Below are 23431 nucleotides of genomic sequence, written 5' to 3'. Positions count from 1 at the left end.
TCCCAGCCTTATTAATGTCTCCATATATGGAAGCCGTTCTATACCCCTAATAATTTTTGTTGCCCTTTTCTGAACCTTTTCCAATTCCAATATATCTTTTTTGAGATTGGCGACCACACCGGCATGCAGTATTCAAGGTGTGGACATACCATGGATTTATATAGAGGCAATACGATATTTTCGGTCTTATTATCTATCCCTTTCTTAATGACGGCCAACACTCTGTTTGCTTTTTTGACTGTCGCTGCACATTGAGTGGATGATTTCAGAGAACTCTCCACAATGACTCCAAGATCTCTTTCTTGAGTGGTAACAGCTAATTTAGACCCCAACGGCTAATTTAGACCCCAGTTGTCTCTTCATGCCTCTTTCCCCCATCAGTAAAAGGGGGATAATAATACGTCCTTGCTCTGTCCTGTTTATTTAGATTGTAAAAATCTTTGGAGCAGGGATTTGCCTTTATTACAATATAAATCTAAGTTCCTGGAGCATTGTGCTGAGATCTCTGGAGGATGTGGAATCTGGCCCCACAGCACAGTTTGACATGTGAACTCAAATCTGGCAACTCTATTCATTACTTTACACCAAATTCTTTCCATCACGTGTTCATTCACCACATCTGGAAAGGCAAATAATGCGCATAAGTGAAGATACATTATAGACATACTCACAGAAACCTGATTGTTACAAATGTTTTTGGACTCCAGCAATGCAACAAGAACAAAAGCCGTTAGAGATGCCTCTGGCTCAGCACCCTGGTACCCTCCCTAAGGGGGAAACAAAGAACAAACCTCAAGAACAGAATTCATGACATTATATATCTATCTCTCTACTCTACCGAATCTATTGATGAGATTTATCTCTGCATTTTTAATACCCTCATCACTACAGTATCTGGGCACCAATTACAGCAATAGCATTGCAATATTCTGACATCACACCGTAATGGCCCTGCATCAAATGCAATGTCACAGTGCACTGGCACCAACAAGAAATGACATATCTACCTATCCCCACATAAATACTATCCATCCATCCCCGTACACATCCTCTGTTTATTTATCTATCTGCTTCCTACATCCTCCATAGCCCAGCTTGCAGGAATGTAGACAGTCCCATGAAGTCGGTAACTCTCTCCATGGCAGTGTCAAATGTTATTACTCCTGGGGGAATTCTGTGCCACTGCAGATGCGCAGAATTAATGTGTCCTGCAGAATTTTTTTTTTGGCAAAAAATGCATTTCTGCCCAAGAAGTGCTGCAGTTCTCCTTTTTGCTCACCAAAGGTCGCTATGGCACCAGAACAGCCAGCAGCATGAATGCAGTTGGTTTTTCGGGTGCCACAGCAGCCTCTGGTGGGCAAAAGGCAGAAATGCAGTGCTTCTGGGGCAGAACATATTTTCTGTGGGGAAAAAAAAATCTGTGCATGCCCAAAGGTACAGAATTCCTCCAGGAGTAGAAGTTAATCACAGCACCCTGCCTGTGGAGCCTGGTTAGGACAGAGTGGGGCACACAGGGCGGCTGGGGGTCCACAGGCTGGGGTTCAGAATGGCTAGTGGGGGACAGATTGGGGCACGGGATCAGGAGCTAGTGGGCTGACAGTGTTGAGCCTGGGGATAGGGGAAGGGAGCTGCAGGGACACATGGGGATGGGGGAGGAGGCTGCAGAGACCCGTGGGAATGGGAGGTGTGGGGACAGGGGCAGATGTGCCTGACTGAATGGGAGAGGGCTTGGGGTCAGTCAGGGTCTTCATGGGGGAGGCTCCCCAATTCTTTAGCAATCCTGCCTTGCCCCCCCCAAAAAACCTGTTCCATACTTCTCCCACCCACACCCAACAACCCTCCAGCCAGGTTCACTCTAGGCTCCTTCCCTCTCCCCCAGCTCCTCCATTACCTTTAACTTCCCCAAGCCTTTGCACCACTTCTGATAGGTGCAGGGAATTTAGTTCTGTATTATCATTTAAATTAATTATTCAAAGTTCTGTATTAATATGCCTAGAAAGGAATCTATTTGTAAAAAAAAATTGCCAGAATCTTTTTTTGGTCTATATTGTTATTGACATACTTGCTGACAGATATTTTGAAATAAATTACCAAAATAATTTAAACTGGCATGATTATATTGTGTTATTTTGACAAATAAAATATGCAGAATTTTAAAATATTGTGTGCAGAATTTTTAATTTTTTGGCACTGAATTCCCCCAAGAGTATGTTATGTCCCTATTTAAGCAGGCTCAGAAATGCCAGAGGTAGCTACAAATATAATTTGTATTGTAATTTGTATATGATTACTCAGGGGGATGCTCTGTCCCTCTCTAGTAGTGGCTGGGCCACAGATAGGTGTTGATAAGTCTGCTACAGCCTTGGCTGACAGAACTGGGGTTTCCACTAGAAACAGAGCTCCCACTGCGTCAGAGCAATTACAGGTTTCAGAGTAGCAGCCGTGTTAGTCTGTATTCGCAAAAAGAAAAGGAGTACTTGTGGCACCTTAGAGACTAACAAATTTATTAGAGCATAAGCTTTCGTGAGCTACAGCTCACTTCATCGGATGCATTTGCAAATGCATCCGATGAAGTGAGCTGTAGCTCACGAAAGCTTATGCTCTAATAAATTTGTTAGTCTCTAAGGTGCCACAAGAGCAATTACACAGACACTGGTCCAAATCAAATATTTACTCAGCTTTTACTCACTTCTGCTTCAGATAAAATTTCCATTGACTTCAACGGAGGTTTTGCCTGGGTAAGGATCCAGTGAGAAAGAGTAAAGACTTTGGGATCTGGCTTAGCGAGGCAAACTGTTGATTTCAGAAGTGTCAAGCTGCTAGGCTGAATAGAATGGGGACAGTCTGGGGTATTGTGGGAATTAAGGTTAAACTTACCATCATACTTTTAGACATCACAGGAGCATTTTCATGGAAGATGCCATCGGGTTTCTGCTTTTCTAGGATCAGCCATTTCACAGCCCCACAGATAACTTGAGGGTCTATGGTCTCTAGCTTGCTAGCCAGGGAAAAGACCTTTGCTACATACGCTGTCAGCCTGAGGGGTTAACATGCAGAATCAATCAGGTCAGAAGGTCACTCCTGCCCTCCTGAAATTCTCCTCGATGCAGATGTTTGAGCCAAAGTGTTACCATCTGTGCTGATGGAGAAGTTAAACGTGTATGAAAACTTCATCAATAATCGGTGTCAGGACAGATTTTGTGTGGATCAATCTAGTAAATCAGTTGCAGTAACTTGATTACCGCTCCCACAAATAAGCGAGCGAGCGAGCGAGCGATGTGAATGTTTAGAAATCCTTGGGTGTACGGCACAGAACTTCCTGCAGTAACTGGGCTTTCATTGGCATTCCACCATCCAAGTACTAACCAAGTCTTACTTTGCTTAGTGTGAAATGTGATGGAATCATGACGAGGAGAGTTGTGATTATAGAATTTGTGCGCGCTGTGGACACCTTCCCACTGGGAACTGGACTAAAACCCACCAAATTCATTTCACACAAGCCATCATGTTCTAATGAACACGTGTTAGACCTCTACTGATCTAGGCCACACTGGTGTCAGCGACCATGCAAGGAACTGTGTTCCCATTACCAATCTCTGATGCCATCAAGTCCCCTCCGTTTTTAATCCCCTGGTGTATCTTTCTGAAGATCCAGTTCTACACATTAACTTTGCCCTTTCAGTATAGCCAGGGGAATAGATTGCTCTGGCTCATGTCTTCCAGAGGAATGGTATACAAAGGAGAAACTCTACACGACTCAGCAGAGCGCTATAGAAAAGCTGCCTTTACCATGTGCTTGAGGGTGAACTTAAATAGGCTGCATAGGAGTGGTTCGGTTTCTTATATGCCAGTTGCTGTGTGTAACCTGAAAAGGAGAAAGAAAGATCCTTGAAATGGATTGTGTGCCTCTCCTGCCTTACCCCTCCCATGCATCATCCCTCTCCCCTTTCTCCTTCTCTCGCTCCTCTTTGCAAAGCACTATCTCTACCCTCAGCTACCTGCTTGCCATCCATTCTGTGTTTTTTAGCAGCAGTCAATTGGACTGGGAATCCAGTCCATTGAAGCAACTAAACTGAGCACTCCAGAGACCAGGATCCAAGTCACTTTCAGGCTGGCTCAGGCTAATGCACTCATCACATCTAAAATCTGGCCCTAGTGAACACAGAGCCATGAGCCGAGCATGGCACAGATGTCAGGAACCCTAAGAGGCAGCACACGTTGTTGAGAGAGGAGTTCAGTCTCCTTGACACATTCATGCCTTGGCCGCTCTATAGAGACTGCCGCAAGATGTCCTGGGTCAGATGAGCGAGGATTTTGGCAGAAGGGGATTAAGATTTGTTGGGGCCCTGGGCACAAAGAACGTTTGGGCCCGCCACACCCTGGGGGCCCAGGGGTGCCAGAACTGGGGGGGGGGACTAGGGAGGCCATGCCCCCCCACCCCATCCCCCGACTTTTAAAAGTGCGAGGGCCATGCACACCCAGGTTTTAACATGGGCGGAGTAGCCTCAGTCAGGCGTGGAGCAGTGGTGGCATGGGCATAGTTTGGGAGAACAGGGGAGGCGTTGCCCCCTCAAACTGCAAGCCTCGGGCCAGAGTCAACAGGAGGAGTGGTGCCATGGGAGGTGGGTGAGCCACCGGCTCGGGGAGGCTAGCCTCCGGCCCATCTCTTCTACCTGAGGCCCCGCCCCTGGAGGGGGCAGGAGGCTAGACTGGAGCCCCTGCCCCTGGATCCCACCAGCAGTGGTGTGCCCTAGGTGGCGGGGACATGGGCCAGGAGCTGTTCTCAGGCACCTTGGCCCTCTCCCCAGGGCAGGTGGAGGATCCGGGGCTTCCCACAGCAGCTCGGGCTCCCTGGGCAGCTCTTACCATTGCCCGGCTCTGGCTTCTGGGCTGGCCAGGAGGCGGGGCCCCAAGGGGAAGAGGAGGAGCAGGGGGCAGTGACACAGTTCTGGTGCCGGTGCCCCCCACACTTCTAACCAGGTTCCGGCACTCCTTCTGGGGCCCCCAGATTGGATTTTGGTAACACCGACATGTGTCCTGCTAGGAACTGACCTGAACTCCATCAGTTGAAACCAAAAAGACCCACAAATGGCAGTCCCAAAGTAATTTTTTTGCTGTTATCAAGATGGAACAGATTTTAACCATCAACTATGTACATCTGTCCCACTAGGAAGTGGGCTAAGATTCACCAGCCCAGAAAATAACAATTTAATTGTTGAGGTGAGACAGATCTGAGCTGGAAGCATATGGGAAAATGGTTCTACTATAATCCTGGGGAAATTCTGTGCCCTGCGCACGGGCAGAATTCATGTCCCTTGCAGAATTTTTTTTGCCTGCAGAAAATACTTTCAGCCAGAGAGGTGCTGCCGTTAAGCCTCTCACCCACCAAGGGCTGCAGTGGCGCCAGAACAGAGGGTAGCTGCTCCCAGGTGGAGGGAAGAGAAGAGGCTGTGTTCCTCACAGTGCTCTGCCCATGGGGCCAGGTCAGGAGGCACGGGATATGGGGGGACGGACAGCATGGGGCACATGGGGCTGCTGGGGATGTGTGTCAAAGACGGGTTCAGCAGGGACACATGGGAACTGGAGGTACAGGGAAACATGGGGATGCCTGACTGCATGAGAGAGGCTAGGGGTCAGCCAGGGTCTGCATGGGGGAGGCTCCCTAACAATCCCTCCCTCCCACCCCAAAAAACCCCACATACCAGACTTCTCCCACCCACACCCAACAACCCTCCAAGTTCACATCCAGGCTCCTTCCCAGCCATTAACCTCCCTCTCCCGCAGCTCCAACTCACCCCCGGCTTCCCCAAGCCTTTGCACTGCTTCTGAGGGGTGCGGAAAATACATTTCTGTATTGTAGTTTAAATGAATTACTCAAGAGTTCTGTAGGAATATGCCTAGTAAGGAATCTATTTGTCAAAAAATATTTCCTGAATCTTTTTTGTTGTCTGTATTGTTACAGACAAACTTGCTGACAGGTATTTTGAAATAAACTACCAAAATAATTGAAACTGGTGTGATTATATTGTGTTATTTTGACAAATAAAATATGTAGAATTCTGCAGAATTTTAAAATATTGTGTGCAGAATTTTTCATTTTTGGCACAGAATTCCCCCAGGAGTATTCTATAGGTTGACACCACTCACTTTAGCCATCCTAGCCCCCACCCAATAGCCATATGCAGGAATAACCAAGTCCTAGTAATGAACAGGAGTCTGGAGAAGGACCTGCTGTCATCCAGGAAAGCCTCTTACCTCTCCCGATCAGGTTGATGGCTTCAGCCCGGCGATCCACCCCCATCTTCTCCCACTGGTTGGTGCTGTCCAAGAAGTGGGTGGAAATGACAGTTGGGGTCAAACGGATCATATTCTGTTCCCCACAGCCAGAAGGCACCACGATAAGATGGCCCAGCTTGGCCCCGTCAATGGAGTTTTCTACAATCTGAGCCACGGGGTTTCCTGGCCAAGAGAAGAACCTGGTGTGAATTCAAACATGGGAGTGGTGGCTTGTAGGAATGGGGAGAAAATGATCCCTCAATGGGTTCTGTAGACTTAACACTCTGAACCTGAAATGTGCCTCAATGCCCCCTGAAGTCTGGGGCACCCACCGCCCTGTAGGACTGGGTCCTAAGACTGGATCTGTTGATCCAAATCCCTACTAGGACCTTGCAGGTTGGAAGAGAAGTCAGTGATGTGGAGTCTGGGTATATTTTCAGTGCAGCTTGTTTCATTTACACTATGCACACCAGTCCTGGAGCAGAGGGAGTTGGAAACAGCATGCAGGTCAGTCCCCTCTCTCCGGGATCTTGGTCCCTAACACTAAGTCTCAGTTCGCAGGGAACAACTGTAATAACAGAGATGAAAGCAACCGCTCCTGCTGCTTTCCCCAAATCCCCCAAAGAAAATTCACAAAAAGAACACCACCACCGTATTTCTTCCCCGACTAAAAACTCGCTCATTAGGAAAAAAACTTGTAAGACTGTGTAACATTCGGTCCATTTGTTGACCTCTGGCCTAACAGTCTTACGAACTTCTGAGTTTCACTCAGTACGATTTCTAAGCACTTCACAATTACAGGCTCTTACTTACCATTGATGGTGACTTTGGTTTCTGGTTCAGTATTTGGAACGATATCATTTATATCTGGAGCTTTCACCTTCGTTACCTGTTCCCCACCTGTGAAAAGGAGAAAAGAACCCACAGTGAAAATACGAGCGTCCCGTGGGCTTTGCTGTTGCTATTTCTCCGGGGTCACAGGCTCCCTGCCTTTATACAGAGCCTGAAATGACGCCCTGTGGAGGGAGATGGAGGAAGGTAACAAGATGAGAGTGGGGTGGTGACATTGCAGTCCAAACTGATTGTCCCAGGATTCATACTGCTGACTTCCTAATAAGCCAAGCCAGCTGTGTGATCACAGACATGAATTCGGCTGATTTAAAGTGATGGTAAAGACTTTAATATTAGTGGCCTGATTCTCCACTACTTTTCATCTTATTATTAATTATGATTATTTGTACTGCAGTAGTGCCCAGAGGCACCAGTCCGGGGTCGGGCCTCTATTCTTCCTCCGTTGCCTCCAGTGATGGAGAATCATCTCTAGTTTTGGAATCAAACATTTTCTAAAATGTTCTCCTCTTCTACCCTGTGCGTATCTCCCTCCACATTGAGGAAGGGGGCGATTTTCATGAGCTTGCACTGTGCAGATCTCTCTATACAGCGCAAGACAATATTATTTTGGGTTTACACCCCAAAGGAGGTGTGCATGTGAGCACTGGGTAAATCCCCGAGCTGCATCTTCCCACACGGAGCTGATTTCAGTCTGTGTTTGCCGCTGGGTGTGGCCTTACCTGTGTCTGTGCCAGAGAAGGCTTGAAGGCCTGGCACAGCAAGGACAGGGTGCGGAAGCCCAGACTGGTGGAACGGGCGGACGCAGTGGGATCCCAGCACATCAGGTGGCACCCGGACAGGGGGGTCCAACCTGTCACACTCAGTTACTATGGTATGTGTAAGTACCTTAGATGGATATATGCTGTGGTGTTACATGATTGTGTGAGGCAGACAGAGGGACCAAAGAGATGTCCATATTTCACCCAAATTTTAAACAAGTGGGGGATATTCCATGGAACTGATGCAAGTCTTCCATTGACAGCTTGACACTGGCAGCCTCACATCTCACAAAAACCGAAGCAATCCATTTGAAAATCCCCAGGCATGATCGTATGGCAGGCGCAGAATTTTTCTGGTGAGTCTGAGGCAAATTGGGCAAAGCATTTGAAAGATACGAGGGCTCCAAAAATGAGACACCCTCACTTATCTATACCTTGTGTGCTCACTAGGCTTTTGCAGAATGAAAGTTGCTATATAAAGACAAATCATAGATTCATAGATACTAAGGTCAGAAGGGACCATTATGATCATCTAGTCCGACCTCCTGCACAATGCAGGCCACAGAATCTCACCCACCCACTCCTGTGAAAAACCTCTCACCTATGTCTGAGTTATTGAAGTCCTCAAATTGTGGTTTAAAGACTTCAAGGAGCAGAGAATCCTCCAGCAAGTGACCCATGCCCCATGCTGCAGAGGAAGGCAAAAAACCCCCAGGGCCTCTGCCAATCTGCCCTGGAGGAAAATTCCTTCCCGACCCCAAATATGGCGATCAGCTGAACCCTGAGCATGTGGGCAAGATTCACCAGCCAGATACCCAATCACTGTGGTTACTCACCTGCTGCAGCTGGATCCAGCACAGTGGATATAACAGTTTGTGTTATTCTCATCCCTTCAGGCTAGGAGGGAAGAAGAACACACGATCAAAGTGTAACAAAAGTTATTTGCAACATTGTTGTAGCCGGGTTCGTCCCAGGACAGGGGTGATAGCATAGGCACCGACTCCGGGGTCCTCTGGGGCTGGAGCACCCACAAAGAAAATATGGTGGGTGCTGAGCACCCACCGGCAGCCCCCTATCAGCTCCCCGCCTGCCCCCACAGTGCTTGCCACCCCCCCAGCGGGCCTCGCGGATCAGCGCCGCCTCCTCCTTCCCCATGCCTCCCACCCACCGCAAATAGCTGTTTCGCGGCGTGCGGGAGGCTGGGAGGGAGGGAGGGAGGACGCGGCACGCTCGGGTGAGGGGGCAGGAAGAGGCAGGGAGAGGGTGGAGCCTTGGAAGAAGGAATGGAGTGGGGGGCGGGGCTGGGGTCGAGCACCCCCCGGCTCTTTGAAAAGTTGGCACCTGTGGGCAACGGATTCTTCCTAAAAGTGGGGGGGCCCCATGAGGTCCCATGCCCTCTGTGGCCCTGCCCCTCCTCTTCCCCCAAAGCCCTGTCCCCCAGCCAAGCTGGACCCCAGCTGAGGAGCCCAGGCCGCACCACCTGCCCGGGGTCAGAGGGCCCAAGAGCAGCCCCCGGCCCGCGTCCCTGCCTAGGGCAGGTGGAGGGTCTGCAGCTCCCCACAGCAGCCCAGATTCCCTGGGCCGGGCTCCAGCTTCCGGCCTGGCCTGGGGCAGGGCCTCGGGGGGAAGAGGAAGGGCTGGGGGCTGGGCCCATGGCGAAAGTGGGAGGGCCATGGTTCCTTGGCCCCCCCATCCCAGGATGAGAGAGACACAAGGGCGGGGGGGGGGGGAAGAGGGAGTCGGGGTCAGGTAATATCTTTTATTGACCAACATCTGTTGGTGGAAGGGACAAGCCTTTTGAACTTCACTCAGCTCTCCCTCAGGTCAGGAGAAAGAAACTGGAGAAGGAATGTTTCCTTCTGGTCATGCTGCATCTTTGAAGGAAAAGGGGGAAGCCCCCTTCACAGCCCCAAATGCTGCTCTGGTGTGTATCTACTGACTTCAGGGGAGCTCTACCAGGAATGAGTTAGCCCCTAGAACCAAGCGGGTAAAGAATCGGTGTTCTCACGGCTATATGTTGTTGCAGTTATCAGTGAAGGACCCCTGATCCCCCAAGTGAAGTCTCCCATTAAGAGGCCAAATGGCACTGATTTTCCATGGGCAAGCTGGAAGAGTCAGTTCTGGCACTTCTGGACCCACCTCGCTCTCAAATATAACTGACTCATGTCCTCCAATATCAGACCACTATTCACAGGGCCAGACTAAGGATGTTTGGGAGGGTCTATCTTGGCCCTCATCACTGTAGTATCTGAGTGCTTCACGATCTTGCATGGATGTATCCCCACAACCCCCCTGGGACGTAGGGCAGCGCTAACATCCCCATTTTACAGATGGATAATTGAAGAGCAGAGAGCCTAAGTGACTTGCCAAGGTCACACAGGGAGTCTGTGGCACAGCAGGGAATCAATCCCAAGTCTCCTACATCTTAGGTCAATACTTTAACCACTGGACCATCCTTCCTGTGCAGTGAGAGCTCATGAGATGATTCCTTGAGATGCGCCAGAAATATTTTCATAGATTCATAGATACTAAGGTCAGAAGGGACCATTCTGATCATCTAGTCCGAACTCCTGCACAGCGCAGGCCACAGAATCTCACCCACCCACTCCTATGAAAAACCTCACCCATGTCTGAGCTATTGAAGTCCTTAAATCATGGTTCAAAACTTCAAGGAGCAGAGAAGCCTCCCTCCAGTCAACCATGCCCCATGCTACAGAGGAAGGCAAAAAAGCCTCCAGGGCCTCTCCAATCTGCCCTGGAGGAAAATTCCTTCCCGACCCCAAATATGGCAATCAGCTAAACCCTGAGCACATGGGCAAGATTCACCAGCCAGATACCAGGAAAGAATTTTCTATAGTAAATCAGATCCCATCCATCTAATATCCCATCTCAGGGGATTTGGCCTATTTACCCTGAATATTTAAAGATCAATTACTTACCAAAATCCCATTATCCCATCATACCATCTCCTCCATAAACTTATCGAGTAGAATCTTAAAACCAGATAGATCTTTTGCCCCCATGCTTCCCTTGGAAGGTTATTCCAAAACTTCACTCCTCTGATGGTTAAAAACCTTCGTCTGATTTCAAGTCTAAACTTCCTGGTGGCCAGTTTATACCCATTTGTTCTTGTGTCCACATTGGTGCTGAGCTTAAATAATTCCTCTCCCTCTCCTATATTTATCCCTCTGATATATTTATAGAGAGCAATCATATCTCCCCTCAACCTTCTTTTAGTTAGGCTAAACAAGCCAAGCTCCTTAAGTCTCCTTTCATAAGACAAGTTTTCCATTCCTCGGATCATCCTAGTAGACCTTCTCTGTACCTGCTCCAGTTTGAATTCATCCTTTTTAAACATGGGAGACCAGAACTGCACACAGTATTCTAGGTGAGGTCTCACCAGTGCCTTGTATACCGGTACTAAAACCTCCTTATCCCTACTGGAAATGCCTCTCCTGATGCATCCCAAAACCGCATTAGCTTTTTTCACAGCCATATCACATTGGCAGCTCATAGTCATCCTATGATCAACCAATACTCCAAGGTCCTTCTCCTCTTCCGTTACTTCTAATTGATGCGTCCCCAACTTATAACTAAAATTCTTGTTATTAATCCCGAAATGCATAACCTTACACTTCTCACTATTAAATTTCATCTTATTACTATTACTCCAGTTTACAAGGTCATCCAGATCCTCCTGTATAATATCCCGATCCTTCTCCGAATTGGCAATACCTCCCAGCTTTGTATCATCTGCAAACTTTATTAGCACACTCCCACTTTTTGTGCCAAGGTCAGTAATAAAAAGATTAAATAAGAGTGGTCCCAAAACCGATCCCTGAGGAACTCCACTGGTAACCTCCCTCCAACCTGACAGTTCGCCTTTCAGTAGGACCCGTTGCAGTCTCCCCTTTAACCAATTCCTTATCCACCTTTTGATGTTCATATTGATCCCCATCTTCTCCAATTTAACTAATAATTCCCCATGTGGCACGGTATCAAATGCCTTACTGAAATCTAGGTAAATTAGATCCACTACATTTCCTTTATCTAAAAAATCTGTTACTTTTTCAAAAAAGGAGATTAGGTTGGTTTGGCACGATCTACCTTTTGTAAAACCATGTTGTACCATGTTCATTTTCCATGAAGTGTGTGAGAATATCTTTAAAATGTCTTCCCATAATTTTACTGCAGAAATGGAGCCCGCTCAGGGTGTTGATCCAAGGAGCAAGACACTAGTGGGCTTAGCAGCTGAGCTCGGGTCTCTCATGGGACACCTTGCAGAGTTACGAGCAGCAACTAGGCCATTAACAAGGCTGCTGTGGTCACCGCAGGGAGGGAAGGAAGTGGGCCAAGGATGTAGGTGTTAACTTCTGAGGTAAGGTAAAGCCCAGATTCCAAAGACAACCTAGCCAGGCCACCAGCTGCTTGTCCTGTGACCAGATGGGATGGGCCTGTCACCCAGTACATACCACAACCTTCAGCTTCTTCTTCACACCGTCGGATGCGTATGAGTCCCAGACAGCTGCTTTCACCTCAACGTCGTGCAACCCTAGCTCCAGCGGGATGATCATGAGTGGCACCGCCCGGGAAGACATGGGCTCGATTTCCAGGATCTGCCGGTATTTCATTTTGGAAGAGGACGCGCTGCAGAAAGCTGGATTGTGTATCAGCTCCATTCGGACCTGGGAAGAGAACATGGGGGCAGCTTTTACCCAGTGGAGTATGGTAACCAGAGGGGACCTGTTCTCTCTGTTACAGGTTACTGCTTTGCTGGCTGGGGTCTGAGGGTCCGATCCTGCCAGGTGCCAAATGCATTTTGCAGCATCTCTCCAAGAACAAGTCCTATAAATAGGCTAAAAAGCACTGGTTGATGTGTAATGAAGCCAAAGGATCCAGACTGGCATCCCCTAGAAACCTAAGTACCACATTTGTCCACAGATTGGGGACAGCACAAGCAGTAGCAGGGCAAGCTCTGCCTATTCATCTCTGCCAATTGCCTATTCAGTCTTTAGACTGACAGCTGAGATGGACAAGAAGAAGACCAATGAAAGTCAACTGGGGCTGTGGCTTTGCGATGAGGAGGCTGGGGTGAGGATATCAGCAAGCATGTGGACACGGGTGATCCAGAAGATATAGTGTACTTGGACTTTCAGAAAAGCTTTGACAAGATCACAAACCAAAGGCTCTTGAACAAAGTAAGCAGTCATGGGATAAGAGGAAAGGTCCTCTCCTGGATCAGTAACTGGTTAAAAGTTTCAGAGTAGCAGCCGTGTTAGTCTGCATCCGCAAAAAGAACAGGAGGACTTGTGGCACCTTAGAGACTAACAAATTTATTAGAGCATAAGCTTTTGTGGGCTACAGTACACTTCATCGGATGCACCATTTGGTTAAAAGTTAGGAAACAAAGGGTTGCAATAAACGATCAGTTTTCACAGCCAAGAAGTAAATAGTGGGTTTCCCCAAGGATCTGTACTGGGACCTGTTCTCTTCAGCATAGTCATAAATGATCTGCAAAAGGGGATAAACAATGAGGTGACAAAGTTTGCAGACAATACAAATTTACTCAAGATAGTTAAGTCCAAAGCAGACTGCGAAGAGTTACTAAGGGATCTTGCAAACCTGTATGACTGGGCAAGAAAATGGCAGATGAAATTTAATGTTGATAACTGCAAAGTAATGCACATTGGAAAACATAATGCTAACTATACGCATAAAATGATGGGTCTAAATTAGTTGTTTCCAGTCAAGATAGAGATCTTGGAGTCATTGTGGAGAGTTCTCTGAAGATATCTGATCAATATGCAGCAGCTGTCAAAAAAGCGATCAGAACGTGAGGAACTATTAGGAATCAGATGGATAAGAAGACAGAAAATATCATAATGCCCCTATATAAATCCATGGTATGTCCACACCTTGAATACTGCTTGCAGTTCTGGTCATACCATCTGAAAAAACATATATTAGAATTGGAAAAACTACAGAGAGGGGAAACAAACATGATTAAAGGGATGGAACAGCTTCCATATGAGGGGAAATTAAGAAAACTAGGACTGTTAATCTTAGAAAAGAGATGACTGTGGGGAGGATATAATAGAGATTTATAAAATTATGAATGGTGTGAGAAAAGTGAATTGGGAAGTGTCATTTACCCCTTCACATAACACAGGAACCAGGGGTCCTCCAATAAAGTTAATAGGAAGCAGATTTAAAACAAATGTAAGGAAGTATTTCTTCATGCACTGCACAGTCAACCTGTGGAACTCATTGCCAGGGGACGTTGCAAAATCCAAAAGTATAACTGGGTTCAGAAAAGAATTAGCTAAGTTTATGGAGGACATGTCCATCAATGGAATTACCCAAGATGGTCAGGTGCAAACCCATGCTCTGGGTGTCCCTAAAACTCTGGCAGCCAGAAGCCCCTGGGACTGGATGACAGAGGAGGGATCACTCGATAATTGCCCTGTTCTGTTCATTCCCTCTGAATCACCTGTTGGAAGACCACTGGTCTGACCCAGCATGGCCATATAGTCAGAATTACCACTAGAGGACATTCAAGCCCACATTACAGACATATGTCCCATTCAGAAGTGAAACCGCGAACCCAGTTTAGTCAGACGATGACCACCAAGCAGCCCTCATTTTGGGAATGAACTTCTGTAAATACACACCGCGAATAGGCTCTGTTTCACCTGATCATTTTAATGTGTCTCTTTCAGGACAGAACCAGCTTGGCACTGGCAACACGTGACTCTGGCGTTGGGGAAGGCGGGGGCCTGAGTGCTGGAAGATCCCTAGAAGTGGTGGGGACCATCAGCCCCTGGACCGTGGCCCCGCCCCCTGCTCCCCCCCGAGGGCTCCACTCATGCTCCACCCCCACTCCGCCCCAGGCCCCACTCCCCCAAGGACCCCCCCGCTGCTTACGCCTCTCTCTGCTTCCTCCTCCATCCACCACCTGCCACCCTTGCCTCTGCCTCTTCAGGAGAAGAGGTGCAAGTGGTGGGGGCGGGAGGGGGTGAAGAGGCACGAAAGGCGGGCGGGGGGACTCGAGGAAGGGGGCGGAGAGGCGTGAGAGGCAGGTGGGGAGGTCACAGGGGAGGTGGGTGAGCAGCACGAGAGGGGGGCAGAGCGGCTGTGGGGGAAGAGGTGGATGGGGGGCAGGAAGAGGAGCAGTGTGGGCAAGGCCAGGGGGAAGAGCGGAATGCAGGAGCGGGGCCTCGGGGCAGAGCGTGGGTGGGCCACATCGTATTTTGGGTTTAGCCTCTCATGGCCAGTTATACCCACTACCCATGCAGCTTGGGCCTGTAGTTTTCTGTGTGGCGGGGAGATCTTGAGTTGAGCACTCCTGGATCTAATGACCTGTCTGAAGTGTAACTAGCAATGCAATACCTAGGTGCTAGATTTGAGTTTACCTTGATTTTGTCATCCTGATAGTTGTAGAGAATAGCCCGGATCTCCACCTGCTCATTCCTCACGACCGAATAGGGCAGCCGGAGATCGATGAAAAAGTCCTTCATCACTGTGATCTCATAGGGATCAGCCACACAGATTCCTGCGGTGGGAAAGGACCTCGGGTGAGGATCAACGGGGTTTACGCTTTAATATCGAAACCCATTTGCTATCGCCTGGATTGTTCCATCTCACTGTGATGTTTCCAGGTCTGTTGTTGCCTGGAGCCCCTTTTCTCCCTTCAAATTTCTATTGGCTCACTTCAGCAAGCTGGTGGTGCCCTCACCTTTGGTTTCGGAGAGGCTCACAGCCAGCACTTCCCAGGTGGTGATGGAATCCTTCAGGAAAATGTTTATGATCTTGGACGAAATTCTACAAGGAGAGGGGGGCGGAGGTTTAATTTACAGAAGGAAGAAGCTGGGTCTCATGGAGCAGTCTCAATCCAAGGGTCTAAATCCCAAATCCACCCATCCTTAAATGAGATCGGACACTGAGATCCTAACCAGCTATAGACACGTACTTCAGCAGCAGTTGGATCCACTTATGCCCTGCCTTTGGTTTTGGGGCAAAATATATCACGGAACAATGGGCCAGGTCAATAGAGATTTACTGATTTACACCCAATGGTCCTGTGAGAACTACAGAGCTCTTACCCGTCTTTGTTTGGTGGCTGGGTCAGCTGTTCCACTTGCCATAACCAACTCTCTGGAAAGTGGCTCCTTGAAGTAATATCTTCATCTTGTAAGAACCCTTCATCAATGTGACCTGGGATGTTAAATCAGAGGTAGTTAGCCAAGCTGTGAAATCTTCAGTGCCCTGCATTGAGACTCAATAGGATGGTAGTGATGTCGTGGCATAAACGGTTATGTTTTGATGCCACCATGTTCTGGGATTGGAGTATAGGTGGGTGGCTAGATGGGGGAAGGTGCCAGCCACCCACATTTGGTTGCCTATCTCCCCCACAACATCCCAGAGTGATGTGCTCTTCTTCTTTGGCTGCTTCCACATATGGTGAGCCTTTTCTAGCTGCCTATGCTCTGGGACACGGATCTCACTCAGTGAACGTGAGCAGCACTGGCTCGTGTGGCCGAATATTCTTCCACTGTCCCTCCTCTGAGAGATATTAAAACCCTGGCACTTGCTTCGTGACAGTTCCAGGTGGAGCTCCCGTTGCCGCTCGTCCCGTACAGTCTTGATATAGTTGCAGCAGTCGAGGAAGGCCTTCTTGCACTCGGCTGTATCCAGGATGTACCCAGCCCGCTTCTCGCAGCTGTGCCCCATGGGGTTCTCGTACATCCCGTCTTCGCAGCATTTCTTCACTGCCTGGTCCTGGTAATCTGCCGCTGAAATATACAAACCACAAGGTCTCTCCTACTGAGCGTCCGCTGAGCCTGTTGTCTCTCGCAATGTCTCAATCCTCTTTACTCTCTAGTAGAGACGGGCAAAAGGCAGAGGAGAGTCAAAGCTGGTGAAACTTACACCTTCTCCCAGCCCGCACAGAGTGTACGTTACCCCAACACAGACACCCTTACGCTCACACTCACCTACTGGTGCATCTCACTTACCCCCCTTGCGCATCACACATGAATTAGGTTCCCTGAAACTGGGGTCCAGATTTTCCCCTGCATCTGAACGCTGCTCAGAGCAAGGGAATGCTGACAGGGTCGTCGGGGACTCAGTTACAGTGCCCTTATCCTATAGGTGGATCTTTCCCAGTGATACATGGGCTGTTCTAACCTATGCTCCTAGCATTAGGTCATTGTTCCTATGGGCCTTACCCCAGAAGAGGGCTGGCAAAGCAGAACACCCCTTTCCCATCTCTCCCTGCCTTGTTTTCCTTCCCACCCCCTGAGCAGCTGCCTACACTGGAGATGGAGTGGGGGGCTGACACAAAACGTGCCTTTGCTGATTTAATGGGGAATTCCCATCCACCAGGGGAGTTTTCCACTGTGGACATGACATCGACTGCATGGTTCATGCAAATGAGCATCTGGCCCGGAGTCGAAGCCAGTGGAATCCACACCGTGAAGGGGCAGAAAAGACACGTGCAGCATGAAAAGCAACAAAAGAAGGGTGCTAGAGTACGCATGGGAAAGTTCCTTCCTCATTTTCACGGAAACCTTCTTCCAGCTCCTTGGAGTGCATGTTAGACCAGCCTAGATCCCCCTGCACCTGCCGGTCCTGTGCATCATGCAGCCAGCTGCATCTGAACATAGGTAAAACTGAGCTTCTCCTCTCAATCCAACTCCACTTTCCCTGTTCTCGATTACAAAGAGCACCATGCTCCTCTGAGTCACCCAGGCATCATCCTCATCTCTCCGGTACAACAATGCACTAGGGCAGCAGCTCTCAAACTTTAGCAACCTGAGGACCCCCATTTTGATTTAAAATTTTTCACAAACCCCAAAACCCCTTGCTCAGCCCCAGGCCCCGCCCCCACTCCACCCCTTCCCCCAAGACCCCATCCCACCTCTTCCTGCCCCTGCTCCACTCCTGCCCTTCCTTTTCCCTGGTTCTTTCAGCCCCCTCCCCTGAGCACACCCCATCCCCACTCCTCCCCCTCCCTCCCAGCTCCTCCTGCATGCTGCTGAACAGCTGTTCCCCGGCATGCAGGAGGCACTGAGAGGAAGGCGAAGGATTTGAGAGAGGGAAGGGGAGGAGTTGATCAGTGCGGCTCACAGACGCCCTGGAGTGCCCTCACGGACCCCAGTTCGAGAAATGTTGCACTAGGGGGTCAGATACATTGGCATGGGTGGGAATTTTGCCTTCCTGTAAAGCATCAGATGTTGGTCATTCTTGGGAAGCAGGATATCCACCTTGCTGGACAGATGGTTTGACCAGGGATGACAAATCCTTTCCCCCAGTCTCACTGGTACCTACTTTTGTTTGCCTTATATTCAATTAGCTGAACAGAGCGGCGCTGGTGCTTTGCTGGCTGGGGACACTCTGGATCTGCAGAAAGAGTAGAGAAACAGAAATGAAGCCCTGGACAGAAGGGAGCTCAGTCTCTGTGATCCAACCAGTCCTTAGCCTCCCTGCTCAGACTCAGCTGGCCGTTGTGGTGATGGCTTTTGTGATGTAACAATCAGACAAGGCATGTCTATGCCCCTTTCATCCAAGAACCTCAAAACACTTTACAAAGGCAAATATCATTATCCCCAATTGGTAGATGGCAAAGCTGAGACACACAGAGGTGACATTTGTTAGTCTCTAAGCCACAAGTCCTCCTTTTCTTTTTTAGAGGTGAAATGTCATCCCCAAAATCACGCAAATGGCAGAGTCAGAAATGGAATCTAGGCTTCCTGAATCCTGCATCCTACTGCAACCCATCTAACCTACCCCACTATCTCCAAGAGCTAGAAACAGAACCCAGGAGTTCTGATTCCCTGTCCCCCTCTAAAATCTAGGCCAGGGGTAGTCAATTATTTTTTGTCAAGGTCCAAATTTCTGGGTCAAGGTGTAGTCAAGGTCCAGACTCCAGAGAAAATAATAATAAAAAACCAATAATGATGATGATGATGATGATCATGATGATAAGTAAATAAAAAGATTTCAGGGTCCATTCAAAAGCATCTGGCAATCCAGATTTGGCGTGTGGTCCGCCTATTGACTACCTCTGTTCTAGGCCAAGCCACCTTCTCTGGACACTTGACCACTGGGAGGCAGATTGAAACCATCACAGCACAGACCACCAAGAGGCTGGCTTTCAATTGGTAGTGTCCTGGGGCAGGTGAACAAAGACTTGGAGGTGGATAGTTTTGAAACCCTGTTACCAATACCCCGAGCGACCCAGAGATCAGCCAGTCTGTGAAGCTAGTTGCTGAATGGGGAGGTAAGCAAGGAGTTTCAGATCCATGCAGTGATACCTGATCTCGGGGGTGTTGAAATCTTAATGCTGGTCTCCAGGCTCAGTCCAGCATCTGCAAACACACCCTTATTGTCCTTGCCACTGCCAGGTGTGCACCCAATGTCACTCTTTTCCACCGTGTCCCAGATCTGTGAAGAGTGGGCATAGATGATGGGAAATCATTATGAATAATGGTATTTTGTACACATATAGGCCTGGACTTCCACCGAGGTTCTAATTCCCCTTGGTCCCTTTGGCCTCCCAGCCAGAAAGGTCTCAAAGCACTTTACCGGCTGAAGACTAGATTTTGCTCTTTGAATGCTACAAATTAAAAATGCTCTATCTACATGGTGTTTTGGAGTGAGCCTCCTGGTGCAGGCCTCCTTCTGAGTCACCAAAACTACTTCTTGTAACTCCCTGGGTTTCCTTTAAAGTCTCCCATTCAAGGATTGAACTGGCCCACCCCTGCTTTGATTGAGTCTGAAGAAGAGCCCACCCCAAGGAGTACGCCTGCAAGCAAAAAATTCTTGCTATTACCAAACAAAATCTCAGCTCAGTACCTTCCACCCCGTAAAACACCACCAGTCACAGCCAATGTCCCGATGTTTACATGGCCCACCTTTGTTTGCGAAATCTTGTGTTTCTTGTTCAGAACATAGACTCCCTTGTCCACGGCCACCAGCCCGACACGCGCTCCAGCGTCTCCTTCCACTTTGATTTTCATTGAGGACCCTGGCTTGTGGATTCTATTGTCCACCTCGGTGGCTCCTTTCACCACCAGCTATTTAGAAAAGGGTGAAGCAAGGGGGTTATTTTATGGCAGATGAAACCATTTACTTCCTTTCTTAGCATAAGAAAGTAGAGTAAATCTGAAGCTGAGTCTAGATTCCAAAGGAATCTATTTATAGACCTTAATTTCTATCTATCTTTCTATTGCATCTCTAAGGAATCTCTTAATTGCGCTATTGACCCAGGAGACGCTGAGAGCTGAATTAGTCCCATTATCCCTAAAAATGACTTTCTGTGTGTTTCTTCTCTCCAGACATGATTGAATGGTGCCCTGGTCTCCATTGTGCTAAAGGAGAAAGAAAAAGAAGTCTGAATCTTGAAGCGAGAAGAAAATCGTGGATAATAGTGATGGCTTTATGACAACAAGTGTCAATTTGTATGAACAGGCCTAGATCCAGAGGACCAGAGAGAAAACCAACCCACCATTCCCATGCAGGTGTCCTGGACATCCACCCAGACCGAGTCTGCTACAATCTCCGAATTTCCTACATGGTAGTAAGCCAAGATGCGGAATGAAGGGATGAGGTCTGGAGTGATGGGCAGGGACATGGTCACCAGAGTTTGTGCAGCCTGCTTGGCCTGTCTTCCAGCCTGGATGATCTTCCCTTTATTCAGGATCTAACAGGGAAACATGAGACATGGGTTGTGAAGGACAATGAACCTCATCATCCACCTGGATAAGACCAAGAGACTTGGAATGTTTCAGATATACATTAAGATCTAGAGTTGATGGAACTGGCTGAGGACTGCAGGATCTGGCCTGAGATGTGGAAGGTCTGCTATTCAGATACTCTTCAGACTCCCAGATCCAAGCCTCATCCAATTTAGGACCATCCCTCATGATTGGAATGGGTTAGACCAGGAACTGGTTGGAGCAAAGGCCTGGGAGTCTGGACCCCTGGATTCTACTTCTGGTTCTGCGTGGGAGTGCGATCTAGTGGTTAGAGCAAAGGACTGTGAGTCAGTGGTGGATTTAGAGTTAGTGGGGCCCTGTGAGCGGCTTCATTTTCGCATCCCCCACTCCCCTTCAGGACCCAGCCAAGAAAAAGAACATTCTCTTTTCTCTCCCCTGTTTTTCATTCTTTTTTTCTTCATCTTCCTCCTATATTATAAAGTAATGGAAAGTAAATCAAAATAAAGTGAGGCACCTTGATTGGGGCAGGGGGTTGGGGTGTGGGAGGAGAGGTGAGGGGTGCAGGCTCTGGGAGGAAGTTTGGGTGCTGGGTGCAGGCTCTGGGCTGGGGCAGGGGGTTGGGGTGCAGGAGGTGGATAGGGGGCGGCGTGGCTCCCAAAGCGACCAGCACAACACACCCCCCCCCACCAGCAGCAACTCCTAGGTCGGGGGGAGAGAGGGGATGTCCAAGGTGTGTCTGCGGGCCGCTGGCCTCAGGTGCCACCCCCACAGCTCCCATTGGCCGCAGTTCCTGGGCAATGGGAGCTGTGGAATTGGCGCGGAGACACCCCCCCACCCCTGCCAGGGGCCGCAGGGACATACCGGCTGCTTCCGGGAGTGAAGCAGTGCAGAGGGAGGGAGGCAAAGCGGGCAGAGAGCCACTTTGCCCTGCTGCTGGCACGTCTCTGCATGCCCCTTAGGGGGAGGGGGACAGCGGGTCTCCATGCGCTGCCCGGGGCAGAGGCAGCATGCAGAGCTGCGTCCCGCCCAGCCAGGGGCGCACAGAGATGCATCAGCAGCTGGCTGCTTCCGGGAGCGGTGTGGGGCCACCGGCCATGGCACACAGGCAGCCTGTCTAAGCCTGCTGCTCGGGGGCAGGTTGTCAGATATTTGTCCTGCATTTTGGAGGCGCCCCTGTCATTGGGGGCCCTGTGCCACCACACAGTTTGTTTCATGGTAAATCTGCTCCAGGTGGGTGCATCCTTCTATGTGCATCTGCCTTACCCCCAAATTCAGACTTTGATTGCAACGCAATAATGTTTGGGGAGTCTCCTCCAATTTCCCAATCGGGACTTTGGAGCAACTAAAGCAAAATTCTGTCCCCAGATAATCCATCCACCGTTTATGTTCAGCCTTGAGAAGATGACATTGGGAGTTTAGTCAGTGCTGGGTGGCTACTCCAGGCCATGTAGACATGAGTAATAAAGCTTCTATGCAGGGCTTAAATTCAGCTGGAGCTCTCCGGTAAATATTTTCAACCTCCCTTGAGTTTTTATAGCATGTTGGGGAGAGGTGGGGGGGATTCCGGGAAATACTCTGTAAGAATTTAAGCCCTGCTTCTATGTCACTATGGAGTCTTCAGTGCCTGGATGTAAAAGGAGAACCTACTACCTTGGAGCACAACACTTACCAGGTAGGTGAAATACATGTTCTTGTTCACAATACTTTGGCTACTAGTTTGCAGGTGGAAGTTCACAAGTAAGTTGTCTCCAGGTCTGATCTCAGTAGAGGCAACTGCCAGATGGAGATAATTTTTAGATCCTCCTTGGGTCTGATAGGCTTCAGCCACCATGGACTTATGGGCCTGACGGTTCTCCAGGAGGTCCCTACGGTCAGTTTTTACCTGGAAGGATCAGGGGAAAAAAACTGTCAGTTAAAATAAATTTGAGCCTGAAAACAGAGTCTTTAACACATCCGTCTGGGCCAGATTCTGTTCTCAGTTACACTGGTGTAAATTCAGAGCTGCTTCAGATTTACGTCATTTTCATGAAAAGCAAAGTCTGGACCCTAAATCTTTAAATGAATAAAAACTAGTTCATAAAGCCAAGAAAAATTAATGATCTCCAGTCCTTATTCTAATAGCAGCACCTAGTGCTTTTCATGTCTGGCTCTCGGAGAGCTCTACAAAGGAGGTCCCTAGTTTACATAGTGGAAAATGAGGCACAGGGAGGGGAAGTGACGCACTGAAGATTGCACGGCAAACTAGTGTCAAAGCCAAAATTTGAACCCAGGCTGCCTTAGCTCAAGGCACAAAGCTGCATTGTCCTCCTTCAGGTATTCTTAGTGTTTTATAAGCTTCCATTCAGTTTCTTTATATAGTTTAGTGCTTTGAATGGCCCAGAAGACTGAAGCCTTTCTAGCCACAGGACAACCGCAGCACGAACTCTGGGCAGGGGAAGCTTCCCCACACGGCCCCCCACCACCATATCTCAGCTCAGCCCCCTCTGGTATTAAGAAGAAAGTTTAGTCTCTATGGCCCAGTCAATCATTGGCTTTTCTGGTGCCCTCTTCTAAGCCCGAACCAGCCAGCCCTCCATGTTGTTGCATTTTCATTAACCATACAGTCAATTCCTTTCGCGCTTTGCCAAATATCTGTGCATTTCCCACAAGACTCTGCCCCTTGTGAAATGCAAATCACAGGGCACTGGAAATGACTACATCTCACCCAGCGTAGGGAGAATGAAGTTCAGGTGCTATGCCAGCCTGGAGATGGAAATAGTGGTCATATTGAAGCTACACTACCGCCCACTGTCTGCAGGGTGAACGATTATCTTCAGCTTCCCATGA

General features: G+C 48.8%; 1 protein-coding gene across 1 annotated transcript in view; it reads right to left on the bottom strand.

Annotated features, from left to right (window-relative positions):
* LOC119846023 (venom factor-like) overlaps nucleotides 1–23431 on the bottom strand; it is a 58078-nt gene that overhangs the window by 18925 nt on the left and 15722 nt on the right. The window contains exons 12-27 of the mRNA XM_038379131.2: nucleotides 22275–22487; nucleotides 20395–20589; nucleotides 19802–19963; nucleotides 19202–19331; nucleotides 18216–18287; nucleotides 16478–16678; nucleotides 15989–16100; nucleotides 15622–15707; nucleotides 15299–15438; nucleotides 12359–12571; nucleotides 8723–8783; nucleotides 7090–7176; nucleotides 6256–6459; nucleotides 3790–3865; nucleotides 2878–3037; nucleotides 672–767 (exon numbers count right to left, since the gene is read on the bottom strand). Coding sequence (XP_038235059.1) covers nucleotides 672–767; nucleotides 2878–3037; nucleotides 3790–3865; nucleotides 6256–6459; nucleotides 7090–7176; nucleotides 8723–8783; nucleotides 12359–12571; nucleotides 15299–15438; nucleotides 15622–15707; nucleotides 15989–16100; nucleotides 16478–16678; nucleotides 18216–18287; nucleotides 19202–19331; nucleotides 19802–19963; nucleotides 20395–20589; nucleotides 22275–22487 — 2208 coding nt within the window. The remainder of the gene's footprint in view (nucleotides 1–671; nucleotides 768–2877; nucleotides 3038–3789; nucleotides 3866–6255; nucleotides 6460–7089; nucleotides 7177–8722; nucleotides 8784–12358; nucleotides 12572–15298; nucleotides 15439–15621; nucleotides 15708–15988; nucleotides 16101–16477; nucleotides 16679–18215; nucleotides 18288–19201; nucleotides 19332–19801; nucleotides 19964–20394; nucleotides 20590–22274; nucleotides 22488–23431) is intronic.

The sequence above is a fragment of the Dermochelys coriacea genome, chromosome 20, assembly GCF_009764565.3.
Source record: "Dermochelys coriacea isolate rDerCor1 chromosome 20, rDerCor1.pri.v4, whole genome shotgun sequence".
Taxonomy (NCBI): Eukaryota; Metazoa; Chordata; order Testudines; family Dermochelyidae; genus Dermochelys; species Dermochelys coriacea.
Note: the sequence above shows the minus strand (reverse complement) of the source record. Positions and strands in the feature narration are given on the sequence as shown.